Source organism: Schistocerca piceifrons, chromosome 11 (genome assembly GCF_021461385.2).
Source record: "Schistocerca piceifrons isolate TAMUIC-IGC-003096 chromosome 11, iqSchPice1.1, whole genome shotgun sequence".
In the NCBI taxonomy this organism is placed as follows: domain Eukaryota; kingdom Metazoa; phylum Arthropoda; class Insecta; order Orthoptera; family Acrididae; genus Schistocerca; species Schistocerca piceifrons.
This window is the reverse complement of record NC_060148.1, coordinates 99,798,586-99,825,493: the sequence shown is the minus strand read 5'-3', so window position 1 is coordinate 99,825,493 and position 26,908 is coordinate 99,798,586. Positions and strand designations below refer to the sequence as shown.

General features: G+C 39.5%; 1 protein-coding gene across 5 annotated transcripts in view; it reads left to right on the top strand.

Moving 5' to 3' along the window:
* Positions 1–13,400, top strand: part of LOC124720357 (THAP domain-containing protein 2-like) — a 58,903-nt gene extending 45,503 nt beyond the window's left edge. For 3 of the 5 annotated variants that reach the window (XM_047245688.1, XM_047245689.1, XM_047245685.1), the window contains 2 exons: positions 3,823–3,915; positions 4,497–5,649. In XM_047245688.1, the coding sequence (XP_047101644.1) occupies positions 3,823–3,915; positions 4,497–4,595 (192 nt within the window). In that variant the 3' untranslated portion in view covers positions 4,596–5,649. Of the gene's footprint in view, positions 1–3,822; positions 3,916–4,496; positions 5,650–7,443; positions 8,140–13,047 lie in introns of those variants that run through there. The other 2 variants (XM_047245687.1, XM_047245686.1) reach the window with 2 other exon arrangements.
* The last annotated feature ends 13,508 nt before the right edge of the window (positions 13,401–26,908 follow it).

Below are 26,908 nucleotides of genomic sequence, written 5' to 3'. Positions count from 1 at the left end.
GTTAATGTTGACTCTGTACCAATTCAACTGAATGTTGGGTTGAATATGTGAATGCTGTCCCATAAATATTGGCCAATGTGGTGCCAATATTAGCACAATGGACAGATGAAGGCTAAGCAATCAGGAGGCATGGGATAGAGACTTTGTGACCACTTCCTGGGTCTGCCAGCAGAGGGAGACTCGTGAATTATGCTCTCTCGTATTTAGCATCTCGTACAGGGCAGATAGCTGTAACTCGTGTCAGCGTCCACCTCTCCGTATTATTCCACTTTCTTGCTGACGTATCACCATTCCCTTTAAATACATTCTAATTTTTGCCACTCCTCCATGTTGACTGTGAGACTGGTACTCAGTGCAGCTCCATTCTGCCTAGAGGGTTTCATTGTAAACCCTAAGCTGCATTGAAAGTAGATTTCTTTTTGCTATACTGAGGATTTTCGATCACCCCTACAATACTGCTTTTTCCATCCTGCCCACACCCCACTCAGTGTGTCACTCACTGTGCACTGTGCAACACTCCACAGAGGAGCACGAGAGGGGCCTATGGCTGCACTACCCCAAAAACCTGCTTTGGCAGAGTATATTCTGGGAAATGGCCACTGAATAAACTGCTATAGTTCAGCATGCCCTGGGTAATGGTCACTGATTAAACATTGGTGGCACCTCTGTCGTAGTCTTCACAAACAGCTTCTGGGGACAGCATTATCAAAGAAGCTGTTAAAATAATCTACATCTACAGCATACTCCATAAGCCAACTAGAGGTGTGTGGCGGAGGATACTTTCAGTACCACTATCTGGTCCCTCCAACCCTGTTTCATTTGCGAATAGTGTGTGGGAAGAATGATTGTCGGTAAGCATCTGTATTGGTTCTAATTTCTCAAATTTTCTCCTCGTGGTCAGTACACAAGATGTATGTGGGCAGAAGTAATATGTTGTCCAACACCACCTGAAAAGTGCTGTCCTGAAATTTCAGTAGTAAATCTCTCTGTGATGCACAACATCCCTCTTGTAACATCTGCCATTGGAGTTTGTTTAGCATCTTTGTAACGCTCTCTCGCCAGCTAAATGATCCCGTGACAAAATGCGCCACTCTTCCTTGGATATTCTGTCTCCTCTATCGGTCCTACCCGATAGGGATCCCAGATAGATGAACAGTACTCAAGAATCGGGTAAACAAGCACCTTATAAGCCACTTCTTTCGTGGTTGAGTTACGTTTCCTTAAGATTCTTCTGATGAATCTGAGTCTGGTGTCTGCTTTTCCCACTATCTGATTTATGTGGTCGTTCCACTTAAGGTCGCTCTGGATAGTTACGCCTAGATATTTTACAGCAGACGCTGTCTCCAGCTGTTTGTCACCAATAGTGTAGCTGTACAGTAGTGGATTTCTTTTTCTATGTATGCACAATACGTTAAGTTTATTTACGTTCAGGGTCAACTGCCAGAGCCTACACCTTTCTCTGCAGGTCATTCTGCAAACTCTTATTGTCTTCTGATGTTGCTGCTTTGGTACAGACAACTGCATCATCTGCAAATAGCCTTAAAGAGCATACAATACTTTTCACTAGATCACATATATGTACTGTAAACAGTCATGGACAACAGCCTTAACAGAGGTGTTGGCCTACAGCTCACTATGGCTTAGTTCTGGCAATGGCAAGATTGAAGTAGTTGCAGGGAATACTCCACAAGGTGATACTGAAGCAAACATCACAGAATGCAGCTAGAGTGGGTGAGTAAATACCGGGAATCAATTGGCATTCAGTCCTCTTTACAATGATGACAGCACCCTTGGTATGGAACTTGTGACATTTTGGCCAGCTGATGTGACTGCAAGACTGAGAAAGTTTTATTGAACATAACCATCATTAGAGACTACATTGTTGCTATGACTGCACTGATCAGATCTTACCCTTTGCAAAGAGTCAATTCTGAGTTGTGGAAGCAGATTGTATCTGTGGAACAGACCCCAGAGACACAAGAGGGTTTCAGACAGCCGTGTAATGGTAAGAGAGATATATCATTATGAAAACTTGATTTTAAACAGTAAAACATTTACAGGAGCAGATGTTGACTGACTACAATTCAATTGAAGAATCACGTAATATTTACTGGTTATGAAGTGCTGAAGAATTCCGAAAAATTATCAAACTTGAGTGGTGAGAACTGGAAAATAAAAAGGGGGGGAAGGGAGGGTGAGAGGGGGAAAGAGAGAGAGAGAGAGAGGGGGGGGGGAGGAATAAAATAGAAGATTCATGTCTTTTGCAGTTTCTCCGAATCACATCAGTCAAATATCAGGATATCTACATCCAAATATCTGTGGCCACTCTTCTTCATCTTTGTCTAGTGCTGTCCTGTCCCTTGTCTCTAATGACAGTAATGGGTCATATGAATAGAACAGAGAATGTATTTTATTCTCAGAACTTTGGAGAACATTTTCAGGTTCGTGTGAATCAAATGTGTCTGAGAATACACTTCACTTGAGAATGTTCTCAGCTTGAGTAAAAGGGTGGGGGGAATTTGCTCAACACAAAGAGCATTCTCTGATTTTGAGTGAATAAAACTAAAGAAGTTTCTCACAGTCAGAGAACACTCTCCATTGTTTTGAAGTGCACTCTGCAGCATACTTGGAGCTGAGAAAGTTCCATTGCAGTTAAGTTGCACTGGATTTCCTAGTAAGAATGGCAGATATTATGTTGGTTGGCAGCTAAAAAAAAAAAAGATATATGCAGCGGAAAGAAATACTGAAGAGGGAAACTGTAGTTTATATTGGTTTAACAAGAAAATTTGCTCCCAAGAACTGTGAAGGAAGAAGGAATGACTTTTTAAATGAAGCAAAAGTGAAAACTTCATATACTATTTAGCATACCAAGGTTTTCATATTGGCGTATGACAAGACTTATTAGGTATAAGGCAGACAACTGTGTCACTGTTGTTTTCAGATGTTCTTCATGTTTTGTCACAGCATAAATCTTATATTTTGTTACATTAAAACTGTGTAGGAGGATCAGAAAAATTAATATCTGATTTATTATAAACATAGCAATCTCTTTCTAATAAAGAAATTACACAGATGACCACAAGTACTTGACGCATGAGTGGACCATTATGTGTCATATTTAACCAAAATTATCTTACATGTGGAATGTTTCCTTCCATTATATTGATACCAAAATTATCTTACGTTAGAAAACTGACAGAAATCCAGTTTGGAGTAGATGAAAATGTGATGTATTCTTAAGGCTTCATTCACATAATGTGTTCACCTTACTTCAATAACAAAAATGTTTCCTTCATGTCGAAAATTTGGTAACATTGTCAAAAAAGGCATTTTCGTGAACTTTCCATAATTGTCTTAATACTTTGTTTTAGCACCTAAACTTAAATCAAAACATAGTGTAGCTCCTCCAGATCTGTTAATTGAATAGTTTGCCTGTTTGAGGGAGTTTAATGAAAAGTAAGATTACACGTGTGTTTGGTGTGAGACGAACACAGAGAACCCCCTGAAGATGGAGGGTCTATAATGAGAATGAACTCCCTTATCAGTGAATATGCTTAGAATTTTTTTATTCATACTAAATTGAAAACTTTCTTAGAGAATGTTCTTTTGCTCTGAGGATCTTCTTTGGAGAATATTCCCTTTTCTATTCATACAACCTTTTGTCGGCTTGAAAGTAATTTAAATTTTGTTACTTCCCACAGTCCTTCCCCTTCTCTCTGTGATCTCTAAATGTGGCCACATTTTGGCACTCAAAATACTAAGTCTTCTGTTGGATTTATGAGCTACTTATATGTCATTTTAACTCTTTTTTTTTTTCTTCAGGTTCTCAAAGAGCATTTTCAAACATCAGTGTGTAATGACAACATCAAGAAAGAGCCTGAATTGACGTTTGAAGTGGGTGAATTGGAGGATAGTGTAAGTACTCATGGTGTTGCATCTCAATCCGAAAATATACTCCACAAGCCACTATACAATGCACAGCAGAGGTTACTTTGTACCAATACTGTTGATTATTTCCTATGCCATTCAAATAATGAGCAAAAGAAAAATTACTATCTGTATGCCTCGGAACATTCCCTGATCTCTTGGCATCCCTAAGCAAGAACACTAAATTTTAAGCCATTCTCTTTCACAACTTCTTTGCAAACATGGTTAAATTTTTAGAATAACTTGCTATTTTAGTAAACATTCTATGATTCAATTTTATAATGTAAAAGAGGGGATCAGTTGATATGACACACATTTTAACAATTCATAATATTTGGCAGTGAAACTGAGAGAGTGGATCTGATACTGCAGTATTTGGTGGATGTGGTGTATTGATTACCAGAGTGTCTGAAAACTTACTTCTCCAGTCTTATGTTCAAATTCGTATTTTTTGCTAAAATAGATTCATTAGTGTGTTCATTTACTTCCCATACACTGGTATTAATGAAACTGCTGAAGTAAATTTTTGGCAGAGATGAGGTGGTTTATTTATTTTTTCTTTGTTATAGATTGATGCATCTGCAGAACATTTTGTTCCTGAGTATTGTCCATCAAGCATTAAGAAGGAAGAGGAGTGTGATTATCTTGTGTTGTTGATAGTCACATAAATACAAGCAACGGATCATTCTTAAAACTGGATACAAATGTAAGAAAATTACCCCACTTACAAACTATCTATCATTCCCTGTTTAGCTTTCACTCTGGTTGCAGTGTGTCCATTATAAATTCCAGAGCAATGTATCTCCTTTACTCCTCAGTGCCAGTCTTCAAACTGGTTAGCAAACTAGTTAACTTCAGCTTTCAAAAGTCAGACAAGATTGTGATGATGGCTAGCACTGACAAATGACAAAACTTGAAGTTCGTGTCGGCAACCTTCGGCAGCAGCAGAAGCAGGGAAAGGTGTAGCAGTGACAGATATTTGGCTACACTGGAACAGTGCAGATTATTGCAGTAATTGCATAGTACTAAAACAGGTGAGAGTTTTGGTGCTCCTGTGAAATGTAGCTCTGTGGTCCAAGTCTGTTATGACACAAAGTGACAACAGAAATTTCTAATTTTAGGCACACTACTTCAGCTTCAAGGGGCATGTAGGGGCATGTACGGTCCGTACGTACCACTGAGGACACAGACACTGTGCAAGCTGCCATCAAAAGTATTCTAAATTATTTGATGTCTTGCCATCACACCTCAGTCATCATAGCATTTGAGGACTGCTAAATCAGCTTGTTTCATTTCTACAATCCTAAGATTGTATGAGAGTCACACTGAAATTTGTGAGCAATCCATTGTTAAAAATTCTAATTCAAACAATGTAAGGAAAACAACTGCAGGATTGTAATCTACAGACTTAACTCCACATATGCCCATATTGTGACATAGCACCTCTTATGTGACCACAAGCAGCACTTCGGAGATGATCGATGTCAGTGTTCCATTTTGACAGCGTGCTCTTATTGAATTCCTTGTTAAAGAGGGAAAAATGTGCTCTGTTGAAATCCACCTCAGACTTCATGCCTACAGAGATGTCTGAATAGTCACTAGTAGTGTTAAGGGTGGGTGACACAGTTTAAAGACAATATCAAACAATGGAAAATCCAGGATGGATTCAGCAGCCAGAGACTGTGATCATGTGTGTCCAAGTCTCTGTGTGTGTGTGTGTGTGTGTGTAACCTTGACCACCCTTCACCAAGCAATCAATCAAAACGACCAGGCAATCTCATCTGTGGGGTCATTCTGCCCCATGACAATGCAAAGCCTCATATGGCCAACACAGTTGTGACACTTCTGCAGAAATTCAAATGGGAGGTTCTTGGCCACCCTCCACAGAGTCCGGACATCTCTCCCTGTGATTACGCCATTTTTGGCCCCATTAAAAAGGCTCTGAAGGTCAAACTGTTCACTTCAGATGATGACGTCCAGCTGTATGTGTGGAACTGGTTAACATTGCAGCTCCGGGAATTTTATGAGACAGCCATTCACCACCTTCTGTCACAGTGGGACAAGTGTCTCAACAGCCAGGGTCAATACTTCTAACATACAGGTACTGGTTTCTGTAATTATGCCTCCGGCTCGTTTCTTTTTGAACACCCCTTATATATGATCTAAGTAAAGCATCGATTGCATTCCTTTTAACATATTTCTAACAAAACTGGAGTATTATGGTGTTCAAAGGTCTACATTAGTATTAAGATGACCAATGTAGGAAAAGAAAGATACCTACTTACTATAAAGAAGGCAAGTTAAGTTGCCAACAGGTGCAATTAAAAGACTCTTACATAAAGCTTTTGGCCACAGCCCTCATCAGTAAAAGAGACATGCACACAAACAAGCACACCTCGTGCACACCACACAACTACCAAGTCCAGCATCTCAGGTCTGTCTGCAGCTAGACATGCCTTTTTTACAGCGAGTAGCAATCTGCTTTTTCCTAAATTGTTGATACTCCCACCTGTTGTTTCCATTGTTTGATTACATTGGTAGTAATTTCTTCCTGCCCTGAACAGAAGACATTATGTCTCAGTTAGAAATACTCTCTCCATCTTAAGGTTCAGGTATTCCACAGGGTTCTGTCCTTGGCCCCTTCTTTTACATTGTGGCTTATCAGTGACCTGCCCCATTGTGTACCACAGTCTGTTAGCTTCTAAGCTGATATACAACTTTACTTACTTTGCATCATGACATGCCAGCTCTTGATAAGATTATGCAAGAAACTCTTGACTCTGCATTAAGTTGATTTGCAGCCAATTAACTTGTTTATAATCCAAACAGAACCAAAAAGCTTATGTTAGGACTGCCTAAGAATGTAGATAAGTGTGTCAAACCCTTAGGAATACATATTGGTGCCAAACTAAGTTAGGAAGAGCATATAACATGTAGAAACTGAGAGATAAGGCCAGTAATAATTATCTCCATATGACATATTTCACATTCTTTCGATCACGTATATCATATGGCCTACTCAAATCAGAAGAATCTCCTCCTGACAGTAACATTTTAAAAGTAAAAGAAAAAAAAATTGACTCTAATATGCAAGGCTGGTCCTAAAGAGCACTGCTGCCCTCTTTTTTTACAAGGCTTAGGAAATTAGCAGTGGTGAATCAGTGTACCTATGAGTCTCCACTCATTGTTCTTCACAACAAATGTCATTAGGAAAGCAATGCATGAACATGACACTAGAAATAAGGCAAACATTGTCATCCAAAAGTACAGGGCAGCAATAGCAAGAAACTCGCATAAATCGAATGTCTTCAACATTTTAATATGTTTTCTCTCACTGCTTGATCCTTACCATTTAAAAAATTAAAATTATAAGACTGGCTGACAAAAATCCATGTTGCAATATAACAGAGTTATATGATATGGACAATGTTGATATAAACATTTAAGATTATAGTTTTATATATGGTACTTAATTTGTACTTGTAATGAGCATTAATTCTAATACTTTGATTGCAGCTGTAACTTTCTGCCTCTGAGAGAACCTATTCTACTGTATGCTTTCAATGGCAAATAAAGAAACTGAATCTGAACTATGTAGTGCATCAATGTATAATTGTTCCTTTGAAGAGGACAGTGCCCTCATCTCAGCTATGTTGACATATTTAGTTTGAGTAATAAGAGAGGAGTCTTTGTCATTTGTACAGAATGCTTCAGCAGGAATAATACATATTTGAAGGGGTGGTAGCATAGAAAAATTTAAACAAGTAATTAAACATAACAGTTTTTGTTGGTCACGGAGGTAAGTTTGCATTTTCACTTGTTCGTAATCCAGTTGCCATGGGGTTATTTATAAACTCGATGGAAAGTCCAACAAAATTATGAATATGACAAGTCATATACCAGCTATTATGTAAACACTGTTCGGTCTTCTACATCAGCATGATTACTGCCAAATTATCAATTAGAATGAATGGGGCATAGGCAGAGGGTGTATACTGGCAACTCACTATGTCCTGTTGCAGAGCATACTCTACAACATGACATTCATCACCTCGGCACCTGTTTCACCACGTGCACCATTTGGATTCTTCTCCCAGATGCCAGTTCCTCTGAACTCCATAGGTGGGAACTAGCACTACAACATGTCCTCAGTTCTCACTATCCACCTGGCCTTAATTTATGTTAATTTCTTCTGTCTCTACGTTTCTTCACTGTAACTACTCTTTGCCCCACTCCATTTTAGTTTTCTACGTCTTTCATTGTCTTTCCTGTCTATTTATCACCGCCCCCCTCCCACCCTTCTTATGTACAATGCACTTAGCTTTTCACCCTTATTAACTCATGCACAGTGTTTTAGTAGTAATCTCAGACTTGCATATTACCCTGTCTACTTTTGAAAGCTGAAGCTCTCAGGTTTTCAAATCTCATCCAATGCAGTCCACAACAATCAGTCTTTCCTTCTCATCCTGTACAGTAAGTCTCCCTCGACCCGTCATTCTGGGTGACTTTCCCGAAATCTACCCCTTTTCCTAGACATCTCCAGCCCTTTTCCTTCACCCATCTTCCTTTCCCTTCAACCCTTCTGACTGAAGAAGGAGCCACTGGCTCTGAAAGCTTGCAAATTACAACAGTCTTTTTTTTGTATTTTCTGCCGCCATCTGGTGAGTAGATTTGGTATCTGTTCAGTTAAATTATTTTGTCAATAATTGATTTTTTTCATTGTTACATTACGAAAAGCGATAGATTGCTACTCATCATAAAGATGACGTCGAGTTGCAGACAGGCACAATAAGAAGACTGTTACACATTGAGCTTTCAGCCAAAGCCTTCATCAGAAAAGACCACCCCCACCTCCAGCCACTGCAGTCAGTTCAGTGCAAGCCATGTGACTCATCACCACCAAACTGATATGTTACACTGCAGTGTCCATGTTTTGTGATAGGAAAGGTGCTTCTGCTTGTATAGAACATGGTAGACCATTTTCTAACGGCAGAGCATCATGCCCCAGAGTGTTTGCTCACTTTTTCACTAAACTACACTGCTCAGCCAGAACACTGTGATCATGTTGCTAATAACCGGCATGTCCACCTTTGGCATGGATAATGGTGGCAATCATGGCACGGAAGCAATGAAGCTGTGGTAGGTCACTTGGAGGAAGTTGGCACCATACCTGCACACACACGCTTCACCCAGTTAACCTACATTATGGGGAGGGGGAGCGGTGAACTCTGACGTCACGTTGAATCGCATTCCAGATGTGTTCGATCGGGTTCAGATCTGCCGAGCTGGGGGGCCGGCACATCAGGTGGAACTCGCCACTGTGTTTCTCGAACCACTCCATCCAACTTCTAGCCTTGTGACAACACACATTATCTTGTCGAAGAATGCCACCGCTGTTGGGAAATATGATCGTCACGAAGGGGTGTATGTTGTCTGCAACCAGTGTACGATACTCCTTGGCCACCGTGGTGCCCTGCACGAGCTCCACTGGACCCACGGATACGCACGTGAATGTTCTCCATTGCATAATGGAGCCACCACCAGCTCATCTCCATCCTGCAGTACCGGTGCCCAGGAGCTATTCCCCTGGAAGACAACAGATACACGCTCTCCCATTGGCACAATGAAGAAAGTGTTTTGATACTTCAGACAGTGCAACAGTCTGCCACTGTGCCAGCATCCAGTGCCGATGGTCACGTACCCAATTCAGTCACAGTTGCCGCTGCAGAGGCCCATTTTTAGGAGTGTTTGGTCCAATGTGTGTTCAGTTACATCTGTACTCTGCCAGCATTAAATTCTGATGTTAGTTCCACCACCGTTCACTGCCTGCCCTGTTTTGTCAGTCTGCCCAGCCTATGACGTCTGATATCTGTAATGAGTGGTGACCACCCAACCCTGCAACATCTGGACATAGTTTCACTGCATGTTGAAGGCACTCACCACAGCATGCCTCAGTTTGCAGTTTCTGAAATACTTGTGCCAAGCCTCTGGGCCGTCACAATCTTTCCTCAGTCAAACTTGGACAGGTCACGCAGTTTCCCCATTCTACACACAGACAGCACCCTCTCTGACACTAGACGCACCGTGTGTGTCTGACAGGCAGTCATTCCTCACTACCTAATGCTTCTGTCGCCTCGACAGGTTTGTATCGGTAGTAGGTCGGTGGTCGTAATGTTCTGGCTGATCAGTGTATGTGAGACTTCAGCAATGCCCGGCAGTCATCTCTCACCTGAACATGCAGATGAACAAAATGTGGATGCGGTAGATGGGATTATTCAGTCGGTGGAAGGTAGTGCTGCAACAAGCACACACGGAATTCCTAAACTTCTCGGTCTCGCATCTGCCAGAATATGACTGAGAGTGGTACACCATTCCTTGCAGACATGTTGGACAGTCCTTGCTGGTACATGAACAGATTGGACAACTTCTTACACAGTGTGTTCACAGGTGCATCCAAACACAGTATTTCATTTCTGCCATTCTTTCATGTATCCACATTGACCCATCTTACTACACTTATTTCATTCAACTGGCTGACACGTTAGTTCTACTTTAGTATGAAACATTTTTTGTTATTTCTTTTTTCTCTAGAGTTTTCTCATTTAATTGATGGTGTTGTAATGTATAATAAGAGAAAATAAATCCATGTGTAAGAACAGGAAAGTATCTAGTGAAAGACAATTTTCACCAAAGATCCATAGAATATATTTGATACATTGATGCTTCCAGAAATTACATAGGTGGTTGATGTAAAGCCACTGAAAGAGGTGAAGATGTTGTAGTCTTTTGTCACCACCTTGTTAATTTGTTTCGTGTTCCTGGGAGCTCAGTCTGAGCAGATATGAGTTGTGTAATCCTTAAATGTTTGCTGGATAAATGTTATTTATATCTCTCTATCTTGCTGAGTCTATCATTAATCTAAACCACCACCATGTCTCCTTATCATTTCTTCGATTTATGTTGTATTTTATATGTGTTTCGGGGAGAAAACTGGCAAGGCTGGTGGTGGATTGTTAGGAGACAAACATTCGGACACTGTTGGTGTTCTTTCATTAATAACTTTTCATTTAATAGCCAGAAGCCCGTGAGATATGTTATTCGATCGGGTCCGATCGGTTAGTTTGTAAACAGTGATGCCGGCCGGCTTACTAGTTGACCCTATATAATACCAGTGATGTAAAAAAATCCAGGGGTGGACTACAATAAAACTCCTCACAAACAGGTCTTGTAGGGTCCAACAGTACCAACCAATTGCCTGTCATGCTCTGCTGATAGGCATCACTGGATGTGGGTACAGATGAGCATGTGGTAAGTACACTGCTCTCCCAGTTGCTGTCAGTTTTTGTGACCGGAGCCGCTACTTCTCAGTCAAGTAGCTCCTCAGTTTGCCTCACAAGGGCAGAGTGCACCGCACTTGCCACAGTGCTCGGCAGACCCGGACGGTGACCCGTCAGAGTGCTTAGCCGAGCCCAGCAGGACATAACCTTGGTGATCAGATGGGTACGGGTGTTATGACTGTGGCAAGGCTGTTAGCTAACCACAGTAAGGTAATCTGTCAATAAGAATCATAGAAACTCAAATATGCTGCGTTTCAGTGTTGTATTTGTGCCCAAATCGCCCATCCTCAATGTGGGTTGCCTCCATTTCATGGCTGTCAGAATACACTGAGTTGCATAATTACCAAATTGCTAAATTTATGTCACATGTTTGAGAAACCTTTACAGTAATCCTCTAATTGTGAGGCAGGAAGAGGGTATTTAAAAAAAAAATGCAAATATTGTGATTTATGTTAGTGATGGAGGTTCACATGACCGCCTGACACCAGTTTTGCTCCACCTACAGTCTTCTAAAGTTAGAAATGTGCTGTTTTAAAATGGTGATAAAATATTAGTCAGGTGAGCTAATTTTAGTAAATTGTTTATTAGAGCTGATCATTTCATTGCCCATGAAGTGGAGTGGGACTACAGTGATGTGACATTTACAGTGATCTTTTGCTACAGCCATTACATTCCTATGTAGAGTATATTCACGAATAAAGATACATAAATGTGACATTTGTAGCAAATCCTACGCTAAACCTTGCTGTCTCAAGCACAATACACTGGTTCATTCTGGAGTACAGCCATACAAACTGACATTTGTGCAAGACTGTTCTTTGAGACTAATTTCCTTGAGAAATGTATATATGTATGACATTTCTGTCCATTGGCAAAAACTGTGATTTCACAATGCTTCCTGATGACTAAAAATATCGAGGTAGGTAACAGATTTCTTACCAAATTGGTATCTGATTGCAACAAGATAACCGAGAAAATTGTGGTCTGGTTTACAATCAACTCTTTTTAACTTAATCTAAGAACGATCAATTGATTTTGTTCACTTTCATACAGACCACAAAGACACAGAAAAAGCATCTGATGAGTGTAATGACTAAGTAAAAAAGCATCTACATCTACATCCATAATCCGCAAGCCACCTGATGGTGTGTGGTGGAGGGTACCTTGAGTACCTCTATCGGTTCTCCCTTCTATTCCAGTCTCGTATTGTTTATGGAAAGAAGGATTGTCGGTATGCCTCTGTGTGGGCTCTAATCTCTCTGATTTTATCCTCATGGTCTCTTCGCGAGATATACGTAGGAGGGAAATATACTGCTTCACTCCTCGGTGAAGGTTCTCGAAACTTCAACAAAAGCCCGTAACGAGCTACTGAGCGTCTCTCCTGCAGACTCTTCCACTGGAGTTTATCTATCATCTCTGTAACGCTTTCGCGGTTACTAAATGATCCTGTAACGAATCACGCTGCTCTCCGTTGGATCTTCTCTATCTCTTCTATCAACCCTATCTGGTACGGATCCCATACTGCTGAGCAGCATTCAAGCAGTGGGCGAACAAGCGTACTGTAACCAACTTCCTTTGTTTTCGGATTGCATTTCCTTAGGATTCTTCCAATGAATCTCAGTCTGGCATCTGCCTTACCGATGATCAACTTTATATGATCATTCCATTTTAAATCACTCCTAATGCGTACTCCCAGATAATTTGGGGAATTAACTGCTTCCAGTTGCTGACTTGCTATATTGTAGCTAAATGATAAGGGATCTTTCTTTCTATGTATTTGCAGCTCATTACACTTGTCTACATTGAGATTCAACTGCCATTCCATGCACCATGCGTCAATTCGCTGCAGATCCTCCTGCAAAGCAAGTGGAAAATTCTAAATTTCGTGGAATTAATGTAGACGACAGCTGGGAAAATCGTGTTCTCCAAACACGAAAGAGGAGTTCGAATCTTTACAGGTCACCACTGAAATTCGTCCAGTAATCTTTTCAAGCGAAGTCATCTTGGTAGATAAACTCTTGTGTATCTTGTAATAAATAACCCTGCTCAGTGTGAAACAAACAGCCAATACCACAACCAATATATTAGAAGAAGAGATGATATCTACTTTCGACACACACATTTTCTACTCATACAAAAGACGTAAATTACATTGGTGCTACAATTGTTAATTTACTTCCACATAATATCAACACAAACTATGTAACATATTCTTATTTGAAACTAATTTAAAGGAGTACCTGCTCGGACCTGCATTCTATTCTATGGAGTAATTATTTTGCAATAACAAATAAAATCTTTAATATGATCCTGTAATGTCACACATTCATGTTGATTGTGTGTGACAGTAGTATTCCAATCTAAGGCTGCAGGGAAAAATTTTAAATAACTCATGGCCATTTGTAGAGCTCATTACTGCTCCTGCCTTCTTATTTAGATTCAATGTATTGATATTTCTGTTGCCTGCATTGCATCAATCCTTATCCAAGCAACTTACTCAGTGATGTGGATCTGTGAAAAACACACATCAAAAATAAACAAACACCATACTGGTATTGACAACACCATGTTATAGTAATAATATAGCAGTTATTAAGGGCTTTACCTCAAGGTATTTGGACATACAAGTGACTGAAAACACCTTATTTTTGGAGAAGTAATTACTACATTTTTTAAAAAAAATCAGTGCAGCCTTGCTCATTGAAAACAGATGACACAAATGTTATGTAGTAAGACTTTCTTTAGTGTTGGTCATCTAAGTTCTCCACAGTATAAAGAAATGGCAGAAATTTGTATGTGTGAAATACTGATCCTCTATAGTGGCAAAGATTGCAAAGATCTGCCATACTGTATAGAGGAAAAAAATTCACACCAAAGTAAACCGACAGTGAAGGGCTTTTTTATTGTTCTCAGTATTAAATTTTTCAGTGCACGCTCGAGGCAGACAGCACACTCATACTGTTTGTAATAAATCATATTGTAGGCAGTATAAAATAAAAATTGCAAGAGTGACAGACAATTCCATCACAGCTGCCTTGTCGTATTGTATGTTTTATTTTATAGGGAGCATCTTTAGCTGTCAGTTCCAGAAAAAGGTTGTACTAACATAGTGTGTAGTAACTGTTGCACTTAATGACTTGGTTTGTAGATTCATCCAATAATGTGTACTGGGAAGCTGTGCTGTTTATGGTAATTTCTTTCTTTCTTGTATTGATTAAAAAAAAGCCACTATGTTTTGAATGCATTGTAAAGAGCATGAACATTTGTTTGCACCAAGTTCTTAAATTTTCTTAGCCTGTTTAATTAATGTCTATTTTCAAACATTTGGAAATGCATGTACAACAGTAAAGTATGTTTCAGTTATTTCAATTCAGGTGTAACTGTAAAGTATCATTGTAGCAACAAGATTTTTTTGCTTTCCCCATATAATAACTGTACTTAAATTACATCAATGTATGAAGTATGTCTACTTTTTCCAACAGTAGAAACACATTTGCAGTCCCCCCCCCCCCCCCCCAACCCTGTGGCAGGTTTTTTTTTTTTTTTTTGTTTTTTCTATTCTTTTTTTCACCTGTGGCAGGTGAAATTATATGATGGTGACATGTTCATCAATAGTGGCAAAGATTGCACAAGTTCATTTATCAAAGATTAATAGCAATTCTACACTGACGTGGACTGAAACAAAATGTAAAATAAATCAGTTCTAGAAGTAGGACAATAATATTTCTGATGGCTAAAGTCCGGTTAGAGTGTAGCTGAATCTAAGTTCGTTAAACACACCCTCTATAAAGGTCAGTCCTCCACAGAGCAAAACTAAGTATGGCATGTGGCTGTTTGAAAGTTACCCAGGAGTAAATTTATAGGTCGCAAGTATGCCACAATGTCAGTGTCCCCATTTTCTTTGGTGAGGAGACTACGAACACTCTTTAAGTCCACAGCTGGCATCTCCCAAGATTGCAAAGTCAGACGACATCGTGGAGATAGCTCTCGAGTGAGAATCCTCATCAATGGAATTCTTGTGGATTTATTGCCTAACCCAGGAGTGAACTTGTGTGGTCTGACCCGAGTGCTGCCCTAACTACCACCAGGGACTAGGATACAGGCTGGCCTAGCTTTGACCACACGTCCTGCAGAAGAGAGTAGATCTGTGCACCGTGCAGTCTCCAGCGGTGCTTAAGTCACTTCCTGGTGGATGGTTGGAGCCTATCCATCTGTCGTCTATAAAATTGTCCCCCCCGTGTGTTATGCATATTTGAAATACTGGTGTGGTAGACTTCAGTTTATTAGTAGAATACTTGGGAATCACATTCAGTCTACAAAGGAGATTGTACACAAATCGCTCACGGGACTGATTCCAGAACCTTGTCCTTAGATCCTCTATGAGGAAAGATTCTCGGGTGAGAAGGTAGACTAATCTTGATCTTGTGGTTTTTTTTTATATATATATATATATATATATATATATATATATAAACAGAAAATTGTTATTCACATATTAAGGATATATATATATATATATATATATATCCTTAATATGTGAATAACAATTTTCTGTTTATTGCTTGTGCTGTTGTCTATTGATTTTATTTACATTGTATCTTTATAGTATGTATTTATACAAGTTATGCTTGAACTATGTACAATTTACACGTTCCATATCCTTGTGATTCACTCGCTTCCAGGATCTATGGAACATGAAATAAATAAATTTGCTCAAACCAGCCATTGGGCTTAAGACTAGAGTAGCAAAAACACCGTAAAACAATAAAATTTTATCTTAATCTCCTACTCAGCGATACAGTGTTGGCTTCAACTTTGTAGTATATGCAGAGTACGAGAGATCATTTATTGAGAGAAGATTTGATGAGCTGTTTATTGTCAAGCCTCCTGCAGCTGCTACAGAGTTTGGGTGCACAAGCTGTGCCAATATGCAGGACATCACCTTACGACTCAAACTGTGCGCAATAGGCTGCATTATGCGCAACTTCACTGCCAACGTCCGCAGGAAGGTCCATCGTTGCAACCACGACACCGAGCAGCGTGGTACAGATGAGCCCAACAACATGCCGAATAGACCGTTAAGTATTGGCATCACGTTCTCTTCACCGATGAGTGTCGCATATGCCTTCAACCAGACAACCGTTGGAGACGTGCTTGGAGGCAACCCGGTCAGGCTGTAGACACACTGTCCAGTGAGTGCAGCAAGGTGGAGGTTCCCTGCTGTTTTGGGGTGGCATTATGTGGGGCCAACGTACATCACTGGTGGTCATGAAAGGTGCCGTAATGGCTGTGCCATATGTGAATGGCGTCCTCCAACCGATAGTGCAACCATATCAGCAGCATATTGGCGAGGCATTCGTCTTCGTGGATAACATTCCACGTCCCCATTGTGCACATCTTGTGAATGACGTCCTTCAGGATAACGACATCGCTCGACTAGAGTGGCCAGCATGTTCTCCAGACATGAACCCTATTGAACATGCCTGGGATACATTGAAAAGGGCTGTTTATGGATGACATGGCCCACCAACCACTCTGAGGGACCTATGCCGAATCGCTGTTGAGAAATGGGACAATCTGGACCAACAGTGCCCTGATGAACTTGTGAATAGTATACCACAATGAATAAAGGCATGCATCAGTGCAAGAGGACATTCTACTGGGTATTAGGGGTACCAATGTGTACAGCAATCTGGACCACCACCTCTGTATGGTGGTACAACTTGCAATGTGTGGTTTTCATAAGCAATAAAAATGGCAGATATGTTGTTTATGTTGATCTCTATTTCAACTTTCTGTATAGGCTCTGGAACTCTCAGAACCGAGGTAAAGCAAAACTTTTTGAGATGTGTGTAATTAAATCTTGCAAACAGTCACTGAATAAATTGTATTTACATGTTATCGCATTTGCTTCAGTGGACAAGTTTAAAAAAACACCAAGAAAATTTTAGAAATACATGAGTTTAAAAGGCATAAACTACCCATTGAAATAAATAATGAAAATAGTATCTTGGGGACCACATCAAACGAGCTGAGTACTGCAGACAATCAGTAAAAATAAACAAATATTTTTAAAATACTGTTTTATGAATTTGAACTGATTTTGATCATAGCAATAATTTCACAGTAATACTAAAGTGTAGTGTAAATAAAAGTATCTAGCCTGTGTAAGTATGAAGGAAATGTAGTGGAATTACAGAAAAAAAGAGCTTAAATGGTCTTACCATTTATTTACAGTGAAAAATACATTTTTGGAAGATGTTGAAAGTGACACCCTGCAGCATCAGTACACAGCTGTGCATCTCTAAGCATATTCAGATGCATTCAGTGTAAAGTTTGGATATCAATGGTGGCATCTTATCTTTCAGTGCCTGTATTGTGTATGGATTTGTTTCATAGAGCTTGTTCTACTAGTGTCCCCACGGAATAAAAATCACATGTTATCAGATCCTGCAAACGTGGTGGACATAAATGTTTGCTGACAGTTCATTCCCCAGTGAATGCATTGTGGACCCATTCCGTGGATATCTTAGACGTGTGGCATGTTGCCCCATCTTGCTGGAAGATGCAGTATTATCTGTCATATTCAGAAAACTGAGCACAAAATGTATCAAAAATTTCCATAAATACAACCATGTTGTCTTAAAATATTGGCCCAATGGTGTGCATTACTGTTACACCACACCAAACACCAATTTATTCATCATGGAGTGGTTGCTGACATACAATGTTAGGGTTCTCCATTACCCAGTACCTCGTGTTCTGCGAATTCACATGACTGGAAATATGAAACCACACCTCATCACTCATTATGTGATGGAAAGGGTCTAACAAACCAACATTGATGTTATTCAAAAGCAATGTGCAGTAATCTATATGTTTCTGTCTGTCATTCTCCAATAATTGCTGCTCAACCATCACACAAAAAGGCTTCAAATTAAGAACTTTCAATACCCACTCCCTACTGCTTCTACTTACATGAGCCTGTTGTGCTAATTTATGTGCAGACTTCCTTGGGCTCTGAGTAATCCTTTAGTGAAAGTCCTTCAGTGAATGTGTGCAAACTGAAGAAATTCTTTGTAGTTTTAAATTTGGCACAAATCTGCAGGTGTGCCAATTTTTGTACAACTCTTTTCTGCTCTTTGCTGTTATTCATCTGTCCAGATACTTGACCCTGAAAATTTCCTTAGTCAAACCTGTTTTCAGATACACTTTGATAATTTTAATTCTTTCTTCTATCAAGGAAGTCATTTTGCAGACTACAAGGAGAAATGTCTAAATTCACTGATGAAATAAACTGAAATGTTGACAGGAGAATGCTAACAATCAATTATTGCATAAAACTGTCCATTGTCGTAGCTGTTCACTCTGTTTCAGAAGTCAAAATATTGCATTCATGTTCAAAGAGGAGGTGAACTATTTTTAACTGCAGTACCATGCAGTGCAGAGAACATTTTGTTTCCAGGACTTTGACACATGTCCGGACACCTGAAACAATAGGCGACTTCGATCACGTAAGCCAGCAAAGAACCGATGCATGTATAGCTGTCCAAGGAACTAAGTAAGACGCAGTAGACTTTGGCGAGGAGTATCATCATTGATGAAAACATCAATGAAACTATACTAGAACATCAGGTTAAACAGAGAGAGAAACATAGTCTGCTCACAAGTGAAGAAAGCAAACAAAACGCCCCGTGATTATATACTCAAATCACTCAAGAATAATTCAAATACAAGAGTAAACCAGAGAGATCACAGAAAAATTGTTGTTTTTGCCATCACGAAAGGAAACGAAGACTAACATGATATTAGCACATTTTTCATAAACGAGATGGTACCTGTGAAGAAGTTGGCTTCACAAAACCAAATTCTTGCCTTAACGCAAATATATAGTAGTGTACTATTGATCAACTGAATCATAATGGTAACATACTGTCACTCTGGCTGGGTTAAAATACCACTTTATCTTTTGTTAAGTACCACAATCTCGGCATTGACCAAATGTTTGTGTATGATAACCCATTGAAATGGACATATTTGGGTTATATTACAAGCAAAATGCCATTATTCATAGTTCAAGATGCTGTTACATTCCTCTGAGAGATACTAAACTGAGTGAATGTAAGTCACGGGAAATGTTGTCCCGTTTGAAGCAGTGCTGTGTATGACACCTGAATGTTTTCATTTGATTTTTGTTGATCCCGGAAATCTCATTTTGTTATTACTGATAGATATAGACACATCACGTTTAAGTTACATATGAACATAAGTATATTCACTTTTGAGGTATTCAGATACATAAATGCGTAAGTATAAACATTTTTAAGACATACAGTTATTTAAATTATATAATCTAATTATAGATAAAAAATCTACTCACCAAGTGGTAGCAGGAGAAGACACATATGAAAAAGGATGTTACTTGTGCAAGCTTTCAGAGACAGTGGCTCCTTCTTGCAGCAGAAAGTTTGAAGGGGAAGGAAGAGGGGTGAAGCGAAAGGAATTGGAAAGGTTCAGGAAAAGGGGCAGAGATTGGAAAAGTCACCGAGATCCCCAGGTCAGGGAAGACTTACCGGATGGGATGAAAAGATTCAGTTCTCTATCTGAGAATACATGTGAAGATGACAGATCAAATCCTCATATTTCCTTCTCATTCCATCCGCTAAGCCTCACCTGACCCAGGCTCTTGGTGACTTTCTCAAACTCTACTCCTTTTCCTAAAGCTCTCCAGTTCCTTGCCTTCATCCCTCTTCCTTCCCCTTCAATCCTTCTGCCAGAAAAACAAGCCGTTGGCGTTGGCTCTGAAAACCGGCATAAATTAAAGCTTTTTTGTATGTGTGTTATCTTTCCACCACTTGGTGGGTAGATTTTTTTTAATCTATCCACATACATTATACAGGGTGTACATAAAGTCTAGGAACACTTTTTCAATTATTTATTGCGCAAGAACTAAACATTGTACAGATGTCATACATACAGGGCTATTACAAATGATTGAAGCGATTTCATAATTTCACTGTAGCTCCATTCATTGACATATGGTCACGACACACTACAGATACGTAGAAAAACTCATAAAGTTTTGTTCGGCTGAAGCCGCACTTCAGGTTTCTGCCGCCAGAGCGCTCAAGAGGGCAGTGAGACAAAATGGCGACAGGAGCCGAGAAAGCGTATGTCGTGCTTGAAATGCACTCACATCAGTCAGTCATAACAGTGCAACAACACTTCAGGACGAAGTTCAACAAAGATCCACCAACTGCTAACTCCATTCAGCGATGGTATGCGCAGTTTAAAGCTTCTGGATGCCTCTGTAAGGGGAAATCAACGGATCGGCCTGCAGTGAGCAGAGAAACGGTTGAACGCGTGCAGGCGAGTTTCACGCGTAGCCCGCGGAAGTCGACGAATAAAGCAAGCAGGGAGCTAAACGTACCACAGCCGACGGTTTGGAAAATCTTATAGAAAAGGCTAAAGCAGAAGCCTTACCGTTTTCAATTGCTACAAGCCCTGACACCCGATGACAAAGTCAAACGCTTTGAATTTTCAGCGCGGTTGCAACAGCTCATGGAAGAGGATGCGTTCAGTGCGAAACTTGTTTTCAGTGATGAAGCAACATTTTTTTCTTAATGGTGAAGTGAACAGACACAATGTGCGAATCTGGACGGTAGAGAATCCTCACACATTCGTGCAGCAAATTCGCAATTCACCAAAAGTTAACGTGTTTTGTGCAGTCTCACGGTTTAAAGTTTACGGCCACTTTTTCTGCAAAAAAAACGTTACAGGACACGTGTATCCGGACATGCTGGAAAATTGGCTCATGCCACAACTGGAGACTGACAGCACCGACTTCATCTTTCAACAGGATGGTGCTCCACCGCACTTCCATCATGATGTTTGGCATTTCTTAAACAGGAGATTGGAAAACCGATGGATCGATCGTGGTGGAGATCACGATCAGCAATTCATGTCATGGCCTCCACGCTCTCCTGACTTAACCCCATGCGATTTCTTTCTGTGGGGTTATGTGAAAGATTCAGTGTTTAAACCTCCTCTACCAAGAAACATGCCAGAACTGTGAGCTCGCATCAATGATGCTTTCGAACTCATTGATGGGGACATGCTGCGCCGAGTGTGGGAGGAACCTGATTATCAGCTTGATGTCTGCCGAATCACTAAAGGGGCACATATCGAACATTTGTGAATGCCTAAAAGAACTTTTTGGGTTTTTGTATGTGTGTGCAAAGCTTTGTGAAAATATCTCAAATAATAAAGTTATTGTAGAGCAGTGAAATCGCTTCAATCATTTGTAATAACCCTGTATTGCATTTTGAAGAGAAACTCTGAAAGTGTTTTTACAAACATTCGATATGCGAACCACGAGTGACCCGGCAGACATCAATAGAGTAATCCAATTCTTGCCATACCCATCTCAGCATGGCATAGTCAACTGTGGCAGTCGCTTCCTGTATTCTCTCCCGGGGCTCTGCTACATCACATGATAGAGGCAATACAGATCTTTAATGTGTCCCCACAGATAAAAGTCACACGGAGTGAGATCTGGTGATCGGGGAGGCCATTTCACGAAACTCGAAACACTTGTCTTTGTTGTCGTTATTGAGCTTCTGCACTAGTTCCATTTTGAATGGTTTCATAGACAGCTTCTGTCACAGGGTTTTCCACACTCATTGGAGCCATTTTGGGTTCACGGGATGTACGATGCTCTGATTTCTTTGGACTCCTTATGAATGTATCCTGTACACGCTCCACATTCACTTCACTCGCACTGGGACATTTGCTTCTCTTTGCCGAGCACAAGCAGTCTGTCATAACAAATTTGTTGTGCCAGTGGTAAATGGCCTTCCTTGTTGGTCGCTTCTTACCATACTTGGTTCTAAACATCTGTTGAAAAGCTGTAGCACGCTTGTTTTTGTCGAACTCCAACACACAGAAAGCTCGCTCTGCACCTCAACTCACCATGTTTGTGGCTAGCGCTGACTGTTGGAAAATTACAAAACTACGCTGAAGTGGTATACATGAAAAAAAACTTTCGGGGTTTCTCTTCAAGATGACATATGTGTGATATCTCTACAATGTTTGGTTCTTGTGCAATAAATAATTGAAAGTGTTCCCAGACTTTATGTACACCCTGTTTTGTCAAAAATAGATTATTTTTGTTGTTATATATAAATTATATGTTTTTCATAAATAGTCATCACTCTTACAGTTTGTTCACATACAGTCCTCAGAAGAGATTACAGACTAATATCTGCCTGCATACAATATTTACATTATGTTTCATATATGCAAATAAGTCATAGCAAGGAACCAACAGTTACAGTTATTAAGTGAAGCAAATAAATCAAGTGAAAGTGAAATGGTGACACACATGTTAAGGTTGTTGTTGTTGTGGTCTTCAGTCCTGAGACTGGTTTGATACAGCTCTCCATGCTACTCTATCCTGTGCAAGCTTCGTCATCTCCCAGTACCTACTGCAACCTACATCCTTCTGAATCTGCTTAGTGTATTGATCTCTTGGTCTCCCTCTACGATTTTTACCCTCCACGCTGCCCTCCAATGCTAAATTTGTGATCCCTTGATGCCTCAAAACATGTCCTACCAACCGATCCCTTCTTCTAGTCAAGTTGTGCCACAAACTTCTCTTCTCCCCAATCCTGTTCAATACCTCCTCATACATGTTAAGGTACATACACAAATTATTTTAGATTAGTATTCATAAATTCCGCTGTAGCAGAAATTGTCCATATATTTACAAAAAATAAAGATGTTCACCACCATAATACACAGCATTCTGATGATGTATTTATAGTTCATTAATGTCTACGTAAATGGCACAGAAGTGTAAGGCACTACATAGTGCTTCTGTACAAGAAGCTACCTGAAAGTGTAAAGTCTTCTCAGAAAGGATTCAGATCCAAAATATAGTCAGCATTACAGATAAGATGGAGACAGGTCTGTAGTTGTTTACATCACTCCTTTCACCTTTTTTGAATAAACAACTTTTTCTGCTTTAAAAATTCTGGATAATTGGCCTGACAATAACAGAGCAATGTATTATATCTGACAGAAAATCACACACACAATGGCAAACTTGTCTCAAAGGGTACTGTGATATATCATCAATAGCACACGAATGTTTGTTTGATTTCTGCACATTTCACTTGGTGTGACTGAATCAAGAAAAAGTGATTGTGGGAGTACTGATCAATTTTAGTACTGAGAGGGTGCAGAAGTCTTGATTAAAGAAGACAGCTTGTCACCAAAGTTTATGAAGTGGTTATTTAATATTTCACAGGGTCAGCAGTAGCACTGACTCCATTTTTAATGCATCTTAATGAGTGTGTCTTGTCTTTTTTGCCAATTGTTTCATTGATCAATTTCCACATGGCTTTTGATATATTACTTGAGTAAGTGATGAACTGACAATTTTACATTTTCTTTGCTCCATGAATTACTTTGTTGAGAATTTTTTTATACTGTTTGAAATAGTTATGAAATTACTCACTATGTGTAGTTTTACTGTAAGCATATAGCACTCTCTTGTTTCTGCGAGAGATTTATATTCTTGGTGTCAGCCATTTATTATTAGGCCATTTACTATTAGACACTTTGCATGTGTACTGTTTAGCTGCAAGTTTGATTGGGAATGCCACTTCATAGTAGTGTTGCAAGACACTCATACATTCATGAACCTTATTGTCAATATTACTAGCACAATAGACATCCTTCCAGTCAGCTTTATCGAGCAGATGTGATGCAGCTGGAAGCATCATATGGTGTAAGTGCAGACATGTGAAATTTGAGGAAAGAGAATTCAAGTTACAGAAGAAGAAATAGATACTTTGAAGTTTCCCTAACTGTAATTGTAATTCTGTCTGAGATAGCATAGGTCTCTGAAGTCTAGAAGAAAAGAATAGACAATGCATTGAAGAATGGTTGTATAAAACAATGGTAATGGAATATAGTTGTATTAAGTCAAGCGATGCTCATGGAATTATATTAGGAAATGAGACACTAAAGTAATAGAAGAGTTTTGTTGTTTGGGCAGCAAATTAGCTAATAATGGGCGAAGTAGAGAGGATATAAAATGCAGATTGACAATAGCAAGGAAAACATTTCTGAAAAATATAAATTTTTAACATCTAACGTAAAATTTAAGTGTTCGAAAATCTTTGCTAATGTTTTTGTCTGGAGTGTAGCCTTCTATGGAAGTGAAACATGGAAGATAAACAGTATAACGAAAAGAAGTTCTTGGAAAGCACTTCTACAGAAGAACAGTGTACCACATTTACACTTTGTTAGAGTAACATTAAAAATCTAATCAGTGAGTTGCAATAAAAAGGCTACATGGTGACCAAACTATTTAAATTATTACTCGTGACGATCAAGAAAGAGTGAAAGTCACAGTCATTATTTCAAACAACAAAAAATGTCCTCGTACGAACAAGTAAATTTCCAAACGCAACACTTAAATATTCTGAGCTTACAGTTCTTTTATTAAAGAATTTATATATTGCTTCATATATATGTATATGTACGAGATTTTTCCTTGGATGCAACAGACTATTGCTGCTAAACAACAAAAAAGGTGCAAGTTATTTTATTTTATAAAAAAAACAAAAATAGGCTCAGAGCTAATTATAGCTCGTAAAAGAAAAATAACAAGATACAAGCACCAAGATTTTGGAAAAACTTTTACCAGGCGTTACTATACGTCACAATATCAATAGTCTTTGACTTTATTTTCGTGCGTCATTTTTAAATTCCGCGGCTTTCGTTATAATGCCTGTCCGACATGGCGCTAGTGGAGACCGAATAGTTCTTCCGACAGCCACTAGAATGTGCTGTCATCGGATCTTGTACTTCCTCGGGCTATGACAGTGGACAGCAAATACATTTTCGTCAGCATTTACACTTGTCTGTCTGTTCCAGTGCCGGATTATTGGCCTAAATTCTGGGGTGACCAGGAAATATATTTTAAAATCTCATTTTCTTTCATTTCAATGAACCACCACCATTGTACCTACCCTCTCTTTTTTTTTTTACAAACTGGTAGATTGGATTTTGAGCGTTGACGATCCCTCTTCCCGAATCTTTTGATGACATCGTCACACCACGTATCTCGGCTTCCAAATATTTGCAATACCATTTTTTTGTTTGTTGAGGCATAAACAACAGCTGATAAGCGATCCTGGCCAGTATTGTTCCCCAAATACGTTTTTACTGCATTTAAGACAAAAAAATTGAAAAATGGTTTAGAAAAAATTTTGTATGGTGCGAAAATTTCAGTTGACTCTAAATAATGAAAAGTCCGATATAATCCACATAAGTGCTAAAAGGAATCAGTTAAACTCCGGTTACACAGTAAACCAGTCCAATAAACTAGTGGAAGGACGACGGTTCAATCTCGCATCCGGCCATCCTAATTAGGTTTTCCGTGATTTCCCTAAATCGTTCCAGGCAAATGCCGGAATGGTTCCTTTGAAAGGGCACGGCCGACTTCCTTTCCCGTTCCTCCCTAATCCGATGAGACCGATGACCTCGCTGTCTGGTCTCATCCCCCAAACAATCCAATCCAAACCAATAAACTAGTCAAATTTAAAAGGCAGCAAATTCAACTAATATCTAGGAATTACAATTACGAACAACTTAAATTGGAAAGAGCGCACAGAAAAGAGTTCTGGGGAAGGCAAACCAAAGACTACGTTTAAATGGCAGAACACATAGAAAATGTAACAGAGCTATAAAAGAGACCGCCTACAGTACGCTTGTCCGTTCTCCTTTGGAGTACTGCTACGCGGTCTGCGATTCTTAGCAAATGGGATTAATGGAGTTCATCGAGAAAGTTTGAAGAGCAGTACGTTCTGTATTATCGCGAAATAGGGGAGAGAGTGTGACGGACATGATACAGAATTTGGGTTGGACATCATTAAAACAGAGGCGCTTTTCGTTGCTGAGGAATCTTCTCACGAAACATCAATCACCAACTTTCTCTTCCGAATGAGAAAATATTTTGTTGATACCGACCTACATAGGTAGAAATGATCATCATAATAGAATAAGGGAAATCTGAGCTCACACGGAAAGATACAGGTGTTTGTTTTTTTCCGTGCGCTGTTCGAGACTGGAATAACAGCGAATTATTGTGAAGGTGGTTCGATGAAACCTCTATCAGGCACTTGAGCGTAATTTGCAGAGTCTCCGTGTAGATGTTGCTGTAGATGAAGCTGTAGATGTAGAACTTCAACTAAAGCACTTCTTGCAAGAATGACAGCAATTAGACAACATAGTTTGAAAGCTTCTGGAAGAATTTGGTTCGTTTCATTCTTAGTCATTCTTTTGATTAAGTCTCCTAAACTAAAAGAGTGAAATGTTTCTTTATTCTGGAAAGACAATGTAGTCTCCACTCCTACACGCAACTGCGAGCTATTGAAAATGCACCATACATTTGTAATAATGGAACAGGGAAACGCTGAGCGAAACTCGCGCTTTGAGTAGTATCGCCTAATTTACAGATGAGCGGTTTATCATAATGTAAAAATCTTTACCAGTTGTGCTACAATATTATCCAATATCTCAAAGTACACCTGTTTGTATTTTACCAATGGATTGCCAATGTATACATCCAT